Source organism: Myxine glutinosa, chromosome 13 (genome assembly GCF_964187855.1).
Source record: "Myxine glutinosa chromosome 13, kmMyxGlut1.1, whole genome shotgun sequence".
NCBI classification, from domain to species: domain Eukaryota; kingdom Metazoa; phylum Chordata; class Myxini; order Myxiniformes; family Myxinidae; genus Myxine; species Myxine glutinosa.
In genome coordinates this window covers 40595159-40610239 of record NC_136273.1, presented here as the reverse complement: position 1 = coordinate 40610239, position 15081 = coordinate 40595159, and the positions used below count along the sequence as shown (strand labels likewise).

General features: G+C 43.1%; 1 protein-coding gene across 1 annotated transcript; it reads left to right on the top strand.

The window, feature by feature from the left end:
* The first annotated feature begins 6622 nt into the window (after positions 1–6622).
* Positions 6623–10322, top strand: LOC144888561 (uncharacterized). Its single transcript, XM_078766968.1, has 3 exons — positions 6623–6728; positions 9129–9342; positions 9563–10322. Exons 2-3 carry the CDS (start codon positions 9140–9142, stop codon positions 9705–9707), a joined length of 348 nt encoding a protein of 115 aa, XP_078623094.1. The 5' UTR covers positions 6623–6728; positions 9129–9139; the 3' UTR covers positions 9708–10322.
* The last annotated feature ends 4759 nt before the right edge of the window (positions 10323–15081 follow it).

The window sequence follows — 15081 nt, the reverse complement described above, 5'->3', positions numbered from 1 at the left end:
TTGGGGTGAAATTAGCGGGAATAGAAAAGATCAAGGTTTTGGATGGGGGAAGATAAGAGATGGTGGTGAACAGCTGTTTTAAAGACCTGGAGGGTGGAGTGGGATTGAAGAGAGTGAGGGAGTTTGTTCCAGACTCTCTGAGTGCAGCGGCAAACAGGCTTTCTCTCTCTCTCTCTCTCTCTCTCTCTGAGTGCAGCGGCAAACAGGCTCTCTCTCTCTCTCTCTCTCTCTGAGTGCAGCGGCAAACAGGCTCTCTCTCTCTCTCTCTCTCTCTCTGAGTGTAGCGGAAAACAGGCTCTCTCTCTCTCTCTCTCTCTCTCTCTGAGTGCAGCGGCAAACAGGCTCTCTCTCTCTCTCTCTCTCTGCAGCGGCAAACAGGCTCTCTCTCTCTCTCTGAGTGCAGTGGCAAACAGGCTCTCTCTCTCTCTGAGTGCAGCCGCAAACAGGCTCTCTCTCTCTCTCTCTGAGTGCAGCGGCAAACAGGCTCTCTCTCTCTCTCTCTCTCTCTCTCTCTGAGTGCAGCGGCAAACAGGCTCTCTCTCTCTCTCTCTCTCTCTGAGTGCAGCAGCAAACTGCCCTACTTCAGCGTTTCCTGAGGCTGCTCTCAAAAGGGAAGAGCAGCATTGGGGTCTGACAGTACAACAGTACAACAGTGACAGTACAACTCCTACCCTATTCTAAATTGGCATGAATGTTGTCAAAAATTTGGAGATGTGCGGGATTTCTTTCAAAAATTTAGGCCCATGGGACACTGACGGTTATTTCCCCATATTTTCTGAGAAGATTTAAAAATACGTTACCTGAATTTGAGGCGAAACCCCCGTCTGGGGCACAACTCCTCTTTTAACCCCTTTAAATGGGTGGATCCAGATGGGGAGCACAATCCCATGAGACTGTCTTGGTGCATAGTACCAAATTTGGTCCGTATCGCTCAGGTAGTTGTGGAGAAGATGTTTTTAGTAAAAATGAGGTATTCGGTATGGGGCCCATAGGCCTTTTCCGGGGGAGATACCGCCATGCGGAACACAACTCAAGGTTAGGGCATGGTCCCGATGCCCTGTTGTGAGTTTGGTCTGGATCTGTCTGGCTGTTTCTGAGAAGATTTTTGAATGAAATACCAATATTTGAGGCAACCCCCCCTTATTCCTCCTTTTTAGGGGGCGCATCCAAATGGGGAGCACAAACCCCATAAGACCTTGCTGCCCTGATGCATCGTAATAAATTTGGTTCATGTCGGGCAGGTAGTTTGTGAGGAGAAAACATTTTAATCAAATGTGAACGTACGTACGTACAGTGCTTTCAGAAAGTATTCACACCCCTTGACCTTTTTCACATTTTGTTTTTACAGCCTGAATTTTAAATGGATTAAAATGAGATTTTTTTGCCACTGATCCACACATAATACCCCATAATGTCAAAGTGGATTTTTTAATATAAATTTTTACAAAACAATTAAAAATGAAAACCTCAAAAGTCTTGAGTCAATAAGTATTCAATCCCTTTGCTATGACTAAATTGAGTCCCTGGCTAAGTCTAAATTGAGCTCAGGTACATGCAATTTCCTTTACTCATCCTTGAGATGTCTACAACTTGATTGGAGTCGATGGCCAATTCAGGTGATTGGACATGATTTAGAAAGATACATACCTTTCTATATAAGGTCCCACAGTTGACAGTGCATGTCAGAGCAGAAACGCTACCATGAAGTCCAAGGAACTGTCCGTTGAACTCCAACGTATAATTGTGAGGAGGCATAGATATGGGGTGGAAGAGATTACTTGGTGGAAGCACCTTTGACAGCAATTGCAGCAATCCAATATTTGCCCATTCTTCTGTACAAAACTGTTCAATCCCACTCAAGTTGTGTGGGGATAGTTTATGGACAGCAATCTTCAAATCATGCCACATGGTTTTCGATTGGATTTAGGTCGGGGCTCTGACTGGGCCACTCAAGGACATTTATCTTTTTGTTCCTCAACCACTCCAGTGTAGCTTTGGCTGTGTGCTTCGGGTCGTTTTCATGTTGAAAGGCGAACTTCCGTCCCAATTTCAGCTTTCTTACAGAGGGCAGCAGGTTTTCCTCTAGGATTTTTCTGTATTTTGCTCCATCCATTTTCCCTTCTATCCAGACAAGTGCCCCAGTCCCTGCTGATGAGAAACATCCCCACAACATGATGCTGCCACCACTATGCTTCATAGTAGGGATGGTGTTCTTTGGGTGATGTGCTGTGGTGGATTTGCACCAAATGTAACATTTTGCATTTTGGCCAAAAAGTTCCATCTTGGTTTCATCAGACCTCAAAACTTTTTGCCATGTGGCTTCAGAATGTCTGGAGTGGTATTTTGCATACCTCAAATGGAACTCAAGGTGGGCTTTTTTGAGTAATGGCTTCCTTCTTGCCACCGTACCATACAGGCCAGACATATTGAGTACTTCGGATATTGTTGTCACATGCACACAGTGACCAGTCTTTGTCATAACGGCCTGTAGCTCTTAAAATTGCCATTGGCGTCTTGGTGGCCTCTCTGATCAGTCTCCTCCTTGCTTGGTCATCCAGTTTGGAGGGACGGTCTGATCTAGGCAGGGTCCTGGTGGTACCATGCACCTTCCACTTCTTAATAATCATATTGATTGTGCTCCAAGGGATATTCAAGGCCTTTGAAATATTTTTTATACCCATCCCCTGATCTGTGCTTTTCCCACAATCTCTTATCCTGGAGGTTTTTTGAAAGCTCCTTGGTGCTCATAGTTGAGTCTTTGCTGTGAAATGCACTACCCAGCAGAGGAAATCTAAAGGAACAGTTGATTTTATTTTGAAATAACCAGACTCACTACAATTTAACACAGGTGGAGGCCAATTAACTTGGTGTGTATGATTTTGAAGGTTACACCTGAGCTAATTTACAATTGCTATTATAAGGGGGGTGGACATTTATCTAACAAAGATAATCTAGTTTTGTATTTTTAATTAATCTCCCGAAATTTGTTTTTTCACTTGGAAGTTGTGGGTTACGATGTGTAAATAAAGGTGGAAAAAAGCCTGATTTAATGGATTTTAATTCCAGGCTATAATGCAACAAAAGGTGAAAATTTTGAAAGGGGGTGTAGACTTTCTATAGGCACTGTAAGGTCCCACAGTTGACAGTGCATGTCAGAGCAGAAACTCTACCATGAAGTCCAAGAACTCGGAGATAGAATTGTGAGGAGGCATATATCTGGGGAAGGGTATAAACCAATTTCGAGAGGGTTGAAAGTTCCCAATAGCACATTGATCTCCATCATTAGGAAATGGAAAGAATATGGAACTACACATTCTTCCTAGAGCTGGTCGTCCGACCAAACTGAGCAACCGGCAAGAAGGATCTTGGTAGGGAAGTGACGAAGAACCCAATGACAACCCTGACAAAACTACAGAGTTCCTTGGCTGAGTTTGGAGAACCTGCCGGAAGGACAGTTTCTGCAGCATTTCACAGGTATAGGCGTTATGGGAGAGTGGCCAGACGGAAGCCACTACTGAGAAAAAGGCACATGACAGCATGCCTGGAGTTTGCCAAAAGGCAAGTGAAAGACTCAGAGAATGAGGCAAAAGATTCTGTGGTCTGATGAGGTGAATATTGAACTTTTTGGCCTGAATGCAAAGTGCTAGGTCTGGTGGAAACAGAGCACAGCTCTAACACAATCCCTACCATGAAGCATGGTGGTGGCAGCATCATGCTATGGGGATGCTTTTCAGCGGCTGTGACTGGGATACTTGTAACGATAGAGGGGACAATGAATGGAGCCAAATACAGGAAGATCCTTGAGGAGAACCTGCTTCAGAGTGTGAAAGACCTTGTACTGTGTTCAAGATTTACATTCCAACATGCCAATGACCCCGCGAAAGACCTTGAGTGGCCCAGCCAAAGCCCAGACTTGAATCCCATTGAGAATCTGTGGAAATACTTGAAGACTGCTGTTCACCAAAACTCCCCATCCAACTTGACAGAGCTTGAGCAAATATATACGGAAGACTGGGAGAAATTCCCCAAATTGCAAAGCTGATACAGATATATCAAGAAGATTTGAAGCTGTAATCGCTGCCAAAGGCTCTTCTATGAAGTATTGACTCAAGGGGCTGAATACTTATGTAAATTAGAAAATTCTGTATTTCATTTTCAATACATTTGTAAAAATTTCTAAAAGCGTGTTTTCACTTTGTCATTATGGGGTATTTTGTGTCGATCTGTGACACAAATTTTTAATATAATCCATTTTTTGATTCAGGGGAGAAGGGGGGTGGTTAAGGGGTCAAATTTAGCTTTTTTATTCGTTTTCTCCTCAACCACTGTGGCGGTTCACATGAAACTTTCAACATAGGATCGCATACCCATTGATATTTTTTTCACAAAGTTACATGATGTATGGATTCCAAAAAGTCTATTTTCTGCAGGCATGGGTTGCAGGGTGTTTCATGTCTCAGGAATAAACGGCCTCGACCTCGTTTTGTTCGGCCTCGGACAAATTAAAAGTTCAAATTCGAACCTTAAAAAACCACAGGCCACAGGCCACAGGCCCATTCAAGGCCACTGCAAGATTTAAGATCTGCACAAACGTTTAAATCCGGAAAATATCCAAGACCGGTGTCTCCATGTCTGTTGGAAAGAGAATTGTTTTATGTCCATAATAAACCGTTTTCACAGCATCAATCCTGCTGCACATTCCCATTGAATCTGGTTGTGTCCATCTTGTCTCTTATTCTCCCTTTATTGTCTGCTCCATATTTCACGCAGTTCACGATGATGAACATGTTCTTGCAGACCAATTTGTGAGAACTCCAGTACAGTCTGCAACTACTTTTTTTTTCTTTTGTATACAAAGTCGAGGCTCGTGGAGGCCCGAGAACGTTGAATTGGTCAGGAGGTGACAGAACGAAGGGAACCATAGGAGAGAGAGAGGGAGAGAGAGAGGGGTGGGTTTACCGGGGGTGGAAGAGAACACGATTTGGATGGGGATGACCTGAGATGATTGTGAACAGCTGTGTTGAAGATCTGGAGGGAAGAGTGAGATTGAAGAGAATGTGGAAGTTCATTCCACAGGTGGGGAAAAAGAGGAACGAATGAGTGGAGGTGAGTAGTGGTCCTGGAGTTTCACCAGAATTGGGTTGATGGTGGACCGTGTGTGCCCTGCAGAAACCTGGAGGGACAAAGCACGGAAAGAACAGAGGGTGCAAGATGAGAAAGGAGGCGGAAGAAGACAGAGAGACCAGCTACCTGTCTGCGATGGCGAAGTGATAGCCTCATAGACTCAGCTTCATCACGGGAGATTCCAATGATCTCGAAGGCCTTGCTTTCCACAGGGTCAAGCTGAGCAATATGAGAGGCAGGGGAGCCAGCCCATAGGGGAGAGCAGTACTCCACCATGCTATGGATGAAGGCCTTGGAGGTGGATAGGAGTTCAAGTGTGCCAAGGAAGGACTTTGCATGACGGACTCGTTGACTGGCTTTGGGGCTCAACTTAGAAATGAGTTTTCCCAGGAGAGATCATGGCTGAGAGAGACCAAACATTTTCAGTAACTCGACTTCTTCAAGATGAGAGGATTGTTGAGAAATTAGTTGGGGGTAGATGGAGGGGTTGCCCAACCGGCCGACCTTTCTACTCTTAATGGCCCAATTGTTCTCACCTTTCCGTGGGTCAGCCAGGGAACGTTTTTGGCTGAAATCCTCCAGGAACCGGCTGGTCAGGCCAGACATTTCATTGAAGGTGATTGTGGCGAGAACTTGTAATTTGGTCATCGTGCAGGTACATAGCTCGCCTACTCTCCGCAAAAGACACCGTAGGATCTTTAACGTCCACCACCTATTGCTAGTAGACAGGAAACCAGACTTAATATCCGAGGGGTCCGAGGGGACGGCACACTTTGCTCTGCAAATTAGCGAAACACCAATCCCACAGTTTAGCGTCGGTTCTGATGAATCGAAGCCAAACTCGGTCAAAGGTTTAAATGCACGACCTACCTGTCGGACTCCCTTCCAGCTGGTTCTCTACTTTATAGGTTTAAACTCCAAGAATGGAAACATTTTGGGGATATTTGACGGTTTGCTATGGTTCTGGACATGACCGGTCTTATTAGCTAAGCTATTGTTCTTTACAACAAGGAATGTTTCTTTAAAACAAATATGGGAGTTCCTGGCAGGTTTCACTTCCAATATAGATCCCCTCACAGTTCATGGAGTAGCGGAAGTTGTAAGTTGTCCAAACTGAACATCATCCGTTAAGTTATTGAGTACGACATGGCACGACCTCGGTCACCATATGAACCCGTTACCTATTAGTAATCATACGAACCCGTTACCTGACATATTAGTAATTCCATTGCCTGCCAGGGAATTTCCCATTCGTTATTGAATCCCTAACCGTGTTCAGTGTTCTGCACTGAGTCTGCATCTTACTGTCAACGTCATAAATAAACGGCAACAACACACAAGCGTCAACGTCATAGTGAAGCCGCTTCGTCAATACACGAGTAAGAAAAATAAACGCTTTTCTCCAATGTTCTCCCTCTTTCCGCTCTACATTCTGGCTCTGCCCATCCCTCCCGGAGAAGCAGCTACATAAAGGGCTGGAGGCAGGGATCCGCACAGACGAGGATCTCCACAGGCCACGACCACCGGGGAAACACCACGAGGAACGTACACTGACGACTGCAGAACACTTTTCTGGAGCAATTGCAAAGCCTCAGGTGCACCAGGTACGTCCATGGGTGTTCTTGATTCGGGGGTGGTGGGAGAGCGCAGGTGGATACAAGCGCATGCGCAGCAAGCATTGCATTGTTGCATGTTGTGGCGAATATCGATTCGAAATCGACATCGTGGATGTAAAACCGATTTTCAAATATTGAATAATTATATAAATATTGCACTTCATTAACCTTGCAATTCCGACAGGATGGTGCAGAGGTAGCGCACCTGTAGCTTTAGAGTTTTCAAGTCTTGGTTCGATTGCCAACTCGACTCTAAACTGCCGGATTAGTGCTCCGCAGGTAGCGCCCGTTGCGCCATGAGGTATGCCGTCCCTTCCCGTGGACGTTAAGCCGTTAAGTTGCGCCATGAGGTATGCCGTCCCTTCCCGTGGACGTTAAGCCGCTAAGTTGGCAGACGTTAAATATCCCACAGTGTCTATTTGCAATGAGTGAGCAACTTATCACCGGCACGCTGAGCAAATTGCAATTTCGGGCCTGTCCAGCCAGTTCGTGAAAGACTTGGACCAAAAGTTTTCTCCGACCGACTCCGCAACATGCTATATGCGAATAATTGTGGTCATGAAAGTCGTCGTAGTAGAGTAGTAGTAGTCGGAGTGGTAGTAGTCGGAGTGGTAGTGGTAGTGGTAGTAGTACGGAGTGGTCGTAGTCGGAGTCGTGAATCAACTTGCAAAAGAGTGATTTTTTTTTTTTTTAAATAAGCGAGTTATGGCAGCTTACTTATAAATTTATCAACAATTGAAAAATGAGACTTTGTGTAATTGCACAGGGTCATTGAATGAGTGTTAATCGTAATTCCACTGGTAATCCATATTAGAGAAAGCAGGAGACATTTTAGAATTTGTATCTTTTATTTTTTGCAATTTTGCATCTATATTTTTGCCTTTTGCATCTTTTTTTCATTTTTTTTTCATTTTTTGCATTTCTTGCATCATTTATTCATTGTTTGCAAGTTTTTGCATCTTTTATTTGTAATTTTTGTATCTTTTATTTTTTGCAATTTTTGCATCTATATTTTTGCGTTTTGCATCTTCTTTTTTCTTTTTTTTTGCATTTTTTTGCATTTCTTGCATCATTTATTCATTGTTTGCACGTTTTTTGCATGTTTTATTTGCAATTTTTGCATCTTTTTATTTTTTGCATTTTTTGTATCTTTTTTCTTTTTGCATTTTTTACACCCTTTTTAGCATTTTTTGCTTTTGTTTTTTGCATTTTTGCACCCTTTTTAGCATTTTTTCTTTGGTTTTTTTTGCATTTTTTTCACCGTTTTTAGCATTTTTTGCTTCTTTTTGTTTGCATTTTTGCACTGTTTTTAGCATTTTTTTGTTTCTTTTTGTTTGCATTTTTGCACCCTTTTTAGCATTTTTTCTTTGGTTTTTTTTTGCATTTTTTTCACCGTTTTTAGCATTTTTTGCTTCTTTTTGTTTGCATTTTTGCACTGTTTTTAGCATTTTTTTGTTTCTTTTTGTTTGCATTTTTGCACCCTTTTTAGCATTTTTTCTTTGGTTTTTTTTGCATTTTTTTCACCGTTTTTAGCATTTTTTGCTTCTTTTTGTTTGCATTTTTGCACTGTTTTTAGCATTTTTTTGTTTCTTTTTGTTTGCATTTTTGCACCCTTTTTAGCATTTTTTTGCTTCTTTTTGTTTGCATTTTTGCACCCTTTTTAGCATTTTTTTTGCTTCTTTTTGTTTGCATTTTTGCACCCTTTTTAGCATTTTTTTGCTTCTTTTTGTTTGCATTTTCGCACCCTTTTTAGCATTTTTTTGCTTCTTTTTGTTTGCATTTTTGCACCCTTTTTAGCATTTTTGCACCATTTTAGCATTTGTTTCTTATTTTTTTGCATTTTTGCATCTTTTTTTTAGCATCTTCTTTTTATTGCATTTTTTTGAGGCATTTATGCACATTTAAATAAATATTAAACTTGCTCATTATATGCTTACTCTTCTATATTATTGATATTGCATTTGTTCATTCAGACACACAGGTATCCATGTACTGTATTTACCTGTATTAGCATGGTGCAGTTTGTCGAGAGAGAAAGTTCGGACGCATCTCCAAACTTCCCTGTGATGACGATTGGGATGTAGAAATTCCCTGTGTTGTGCATTTTAAAAATGACGCTTTGCATTTTGGAGTCTCGTAGTTTGCCGGATATATTTAAGAACCATCTATTTATTATGTACGAAGAATTATCAACAATATTGAACTCTCCCTTGTCCACTCGCCTTGCCTCCCTTATCCTGAACCTCAAATTATTAAATGAATTTGAACCTTCCTAATTTGCTAGGGTAGAGTTATACACACGGTTGAGGCTCATGGAAAAGCTCATTTCTCTTGGTGGTTTCCCGTTAATACTGACTGACCAACCTTATTTTGTTACCTGGCCCACAGGTTACACCGAAATGACGACTCTTCTGCTGACTTCCTGTTTCGCTTTCGTCGTCCTCATCTGTCCGAATTTTGCTCGACCTCCAACATCCGTGGATTTGACCTCTGAGCTCGCCATGACCTCTTCACAGGAAGCCAGTGGAGCTGGTAACCTCGAAAACGAGTTGCTGGCAGCCATGCTGTTACAACCGACCAATCACAGGAGCCATTTTATGAGGTGTGTTTCATGTACCTTTTGGTTTCTCCGTGTCTCTCTATCCATGGCTTTGATGCTATTTGCCCATTTTCAATCTTGATTGTGAGATGAGAGAAGACTCCAATGTAAGATATATTTGTTGGCGGGTCAAAGGGTTAAAGGATAACACTTAAGTGAGTAAAGGGAGATGTGTTGTCCATGGTCCATGGGTCCTGACCCGTTGCCTGATCTCGTCATCCAGGAAGCGAGCTGTTGCGGAGCCACATCTCGTACGAGCTCGTACCCGGGCAATGCACGACCATGCGAGGAGGCTCTGGCTGGAGGAGATGCTGCGGAATATCCACACTGGGTCTCAGTTTCCCGTCTTCCCGACTCCCAACTCTTAGTCCTTTTTTTATGCATTTTTAAAAAGTCTTTGACCGACACCCATCCCTTTGGTCCAATCTCTCCCACATTTCCCAACTTCACCACTTCCTGCTTTTAATATATACACACACATGCAGTCGAGGCTCATGGAAGAGCATGCCAAACGATAAAGAACGAAGGAAAGGGGGTGACGAACAAGTTGGGTGACGGTATTTTTTCTCCCCAAAATGGCGGCACTTTTTTCATCTGCCACTGCAGAAGCGTCGCTGGAAGACGTGTGCACTCTTCGGTTATGCACTTCACTTCGTTCCGAACAGAGTCTGCACTCTTAACGTTCACCTATAACATGGAGTACTATTATTTATGATGTTATTTATTAAAATATTTAATGCTTTCTGGGTTTTTTTCATTATTATTTATTTGCTGTCCTTCAAACCGGGCAGCCAATTGGCCCATTGGCCAGTATGACGTAACTTCCGGTAGAAGCACCATGATGACGAGAAGAGAAAATTTTCGTTTGGGTTTGATACTCAGGAAGAAAGTTGTTACAAGTTGAAATGTTGTCTGAATTATTTATTACTGATTTTATTATTTGTATTTGTGGAACGAGTGAAATAAAAGTTCTAAACTCTGAGAACTCCCATTGCATCAATCGGCCTGGGTGAAGACCCTTCGACCTCCATCCGTGGGGTGAAGGCAGGTAAGGGATTTGAGGGAAATAAAAGGTCACGAAGGGTCAATGAGGGTGTGGTGCATATGTCCGCCACAAGGGTAATAAAGATCGTGGTTCAGGGTGGGGCATGAGATGAGATGGTGCGATGCCTAATTGAAGCTCCGGAGGGAAGAGTGGGAAAGAACCAACTTCTGCAAGTTGGTTCCATAGACGGGAGAAGCGAGTAATAAAAAGGAGTCGAGATGTGCAGCCAGCCTGGGTTTTGGAAGTTTAACCACGATGCGGTTAATGGCGTTAATGGAAGAACATGTGGATCCTGGAGTTGCTGGAGGGTCGGAGGACAGAGGGAGGAATGTCGGAGAATCGACTGTTAAAACGAGAGACCATGCACCGTGCTGCCCGTTATGACGAAGCAACAAACCTTGTGCTTCAGCCTCATCACGAGAGATTCCAATAATTTTAAGAGTTTCAGATTCCACAGAATCCAGCAGAGACCGATGCAATGCTGGTGCGCCAGCCGATAATGGAGAGCGGTACTCCATTGAGCTACGGACAAAAACCTTGTAAACTGTGGAAAGAGTTGGATTTACGGAGGATGCCCAGTCTGAGGCTGACTTTGGAGGACAGTTTTGCTATGTGGTTGGCCTAAAAGAGATCATGGTTGATGGTGAGGCGAAGATGAGGCTGACTTTAGAGGACAGTTTTGCTATGTGGTTGGCCTAAAAGAGGTCATGGTTGATGGTGAGGCCAAGAGGTTCAAGAAGTCCTTGGGGACAAAACAAGCATTGCCCTCCTTCTAACCAGCCCTGACCCATGTGGGTGTAGCTTTCACTGACTAATTACAGTTGGAAATGAGACTTCGCTACCAGGGAAACGGAACACAATACAATGATATTCCTGAAAGAAAGGGCACGGTTTTGGATGGTGGAAATTTAAGATGTAATGTGTTGAGCTGTGTGTTAAAGGTTAGCATCACGTGATGTGGAGAGGCAACCCAGGGAAAATTCTCAGCTGAAAAACTTCACGAGCAGGTTGTGGAAGTGACAAGACATCCCACCACTGTAGGTAAGTCCTAAATTCTTATGATTAATGTATTGTGAACTTCTGCAGCAAATATTCCTTCATACAATCTGTGTCTCCAGCACATTTTCCCTCCCTATTTCATCTCCTTCACCCTCCTCCTTCCTCCCCCCCAATGAGGCAGTGGAAGTCTGAGATCCTCTGCATCAATGGCAACTGTGCACCAGGAGGCCGAGTCCCAGGGTCTGCTTCTCGTTCAACATGGGCGCAAGTTGGTGCTGGGCTGGCGGACAGCCTGGAGGTACACACACTCGTCTTGGAGTTGTCTAGCGTGGGTTTTAGTCCCGACCCAGATATAAAACTGCCACACTGACGTGTCATAGGCAGGGCGTGACATCAATGTGTGCGCTGTCCCTCGGATAGACAATAAACTGGGCGTCATGTCTGCTGGCGTTCGTTGATGGACGCTAAAGATCCCATGGTGTCCTTTGCCAAGAGTAGATGAGCCAAACAGTACGTAATTAAGAGACATAGTCACGTGGGTTAGTGGCTGGACATACTCCTGCTCCATTATAGATAAATAAATTGATGTCTCACTCAATAGTTATTAGCCCCCATTGGACTTGGTCCGAAACGGGGCTTATGAATTAGGTCTTGTCCGTGAGTGCGTCCGCAACCATATCTCAGACATCTATGAACCAATTTGATTCATACTTGGCACAAAGACAATACATGACAATATACATAAGCACATCATTTTGTTTCACAATGTGATCAAAGGTAGCCGACTGGCGGCCATTTTAGTTGTAAAAAACCCGATGTTGAAGACGTCCTCAACAATTTCTCAGACATGCATGGACCGATTTTGTTAAAACTTGGCAAATAGAAAATTAACGATGGCTTACATATATGCACGTTATTTGTTTTTCGACATCAAATCCAAGATGGCCGACTGGCAGCCATTTTGTTACCTAAATGTGTTCCCAACCATTTCTCGGACATGCGTGGTCCGATTTTGTTCAAACTTGGCACAGGTATGGTACATAATGGCATACACGTGCACCTCACTTTATTTTTCAATCTCATCAAAGATGGTCGACTGGTAGACTAAAGAAAATACATGAGTATACATATGCAGAGGATTTTGTTTTGTAATCCGACCAAAGATGGCCAACCTTTTACTCTGTACAGCAAAATTACTAAAACCACGGGGGTTATGACATTTTATGTATTTTTCACCTTGTTTTAAGTTAATTTTCTTTTTAAAAACTCCCTATTTAATTCTCCTTTCCTGTGGTATACAATTGTACTATTCATCAGTACTATTCATCAGTTTCATCATCAGTTTGTTTTTTTCCTCCTTCTATCCCCTCATTCCTTGTCTCTTTCTTTGTGTTCATTTCAAGTTTTGTGCCATGCCCAAGTATCCACTCTGCGACATATAGCCGGAAACATTGTTTTCATTGTGCTGGCACTTTAAATATTGATGCGGTTCAACTTTATGTGAATCAGTGGAGCCTCCATGAAAGACTTGGAGGGTAAGGGGGACTGGTACTGGGTGGACATTGTGAGGTGGTTCTTGAAATGATAAAATAATGGAATAATAGAATGAATGGCGGTTGGTGAACAAAACAAGATTGCATGTAAAGAGGACGCAAGAGTAATTGATGAATGAGGAGAGAGAGAGGGAGAGAGAGAGAGGGGGAGAGAGAGACAGAGCGAGAGAGAGAGAGCGAAAGAGAGCGAAAGAGAGCGAGAGAGAGAGAGAGAGCGAGAGAGAGAGAGAGAGAGAGAGAGAGAGAGAGAGAGCGAGAGAGAGAGAGAGATAGAGAGAGAGACAGAGCGAGAGAGAGAGCGAAAGAGAGCGAGAGAGGGCGAGAGAGAGAGAGCGAGAGAGAGAGAGAGAGAGCAAGAGCGAGCGAGCGAGAGAGGGCGAGACATAGATAGATAGATAGATGTCAACAAAGAAACAAACAAACGAGAAAAAGAGTTAGAGTAAGCAAATAAACAAGTGAAGAAAGAGGAAAGACATCATGCAAAGCACAATACTTGCAAAATCCAACCCCCCCCCCCCCCCCAAAGAGTTGCAATGGAGACATTAAATTGTCCACTTCATTAAGATTAAAACTGGGATCGTAATCATATCTCGGGTCAATCGGATGAAAATTGATTTTCAGATGAAAATTGATGATTGTAGAATTTTGACCGTGAGTTGACCTTTGACCTTTTAACTTCAAAAATAGTTGTTTTCCCAAATCAGTGATGCACTATGTCATTGCTGTTTATTTTTCCAGTTAATAGGATGAAAAATGACGATTTTTCAGATGAAAATTTATTAGAAGTTTGACCTTGAGTTGACCTTTGACCTTTTCACCTCAAAGATAGTTGATTTCCCAATTTAGTGACTCAATATGCATATGCTGTTGAAGGGGAACAAGAATGCACAGGTGCACCTCAGCTTAAGGAAAAGAGTACAGGTGAAAGGGGCTAGGTCACTGGGGAGGAAGGGGGGGGGGGGCGGAGGTTGGAGGGTAGAAATAGTGGAGGGAAGAGTATGAGCCGATAGACTCAGGTAGAATGTTCCGCATAATAATGAATGGAGGCGATTGTTAGGGTTAGACTTGGAACGGGTAACTGCAATGTAAGAGTTTGATATAATGTGTGTGACCTGGAGTGAACTAGGCAGAGATGTGAGAGCTGCCTAGCCTGGGTTTGAATCTCGACCCAGCAATAAACTCTCATCCTCGTGTTTCACAAGCAGGTGATTCATCAGTATATGTGATGGACGTCCCTCGGATGGACGTTAAACTGGACGTCACATCTGCGAACATTAGTTGGTTGATGCTGAAGACCCCGGTGTCCTTGGCGAAGAGTAGGCGAGCTATCACCGGCACCCTGAACAAATTACAAATTGCTGTCCTAACTATTGCTGGGAAGGAAATGGCAAACCACCTAGCATAACCCTTGCCAAGAAACTGCTTTGGCAGAACCGACGCTCTGTAACAGAGTAGGGCCCATCAGAATCAAAATTTGAAATTTTGAAAAAAAAAATCTGAATAAGATAATTATCTTAATCAATATATTTTGTGGCACAGAAAGAACATGTACAGATTAGGAGTTCGGTACAGAAAAGAAAATAAATGATCCATGTTGTCAATTTAATGCCGTTCTCCAATGTAATTTTAAAAGATTTATTCACATCCATAGAACACCTCCATTCAAATGTTTCACAGAACAAAATCCTGCATATGGTCTAGCTGTTACCAGCAAAGGCATTAACTTATGACATATGTATGATGAGGATTGAGGATAAGAAGGAAAGGAATGCAGGGTACTTGAGGAGGACTGGGCACACAACGAAAATATTATTTTCTTTTTGTATACTAAGTCGAGGCTCGTGTAAGAGCTAACACGTAGAAACACATAATAAAGGGAGCAGGAGACAAGAGGGAGAGAGGCAGGGAAACACAACAGTAGAGAACAGGGACATCAGGAGATCTGTGGAAGGGAGAGGGCTTGGGCGGGGTACACGGGATAAACATGCAAGATGGACACTACAAGGACTTTCAGGAAAGAAAACAGAATTTGAAGGTGTGTTTGGGGTGAATTAACGGGGGTAGAAAAGATCGAGGTTTTGGTTTGGGGAAGATAAGAGATGGTGGTGAACAGCTGTTTTGAAGACCTGGAGGGAGGAGTGGGAC

Excerpts from the sequence above, each read along its gene's own strand:
- LOC144888561 (XM_078766968.1), top strand. The coding sequence starts at position 9,140 with ATGACGACTCTTCTGCTGACTTCCTGTTTCGCTTTCGTCGTCCTCATC. Across the intron at positions 9,343-9,562 it reads CACAGGAGCCATTTTATGAG|GAAGCGAGCTGTTGCGGAGC; the intron begins GTGTGTTTCATG and ends CTCGTCATCCAG.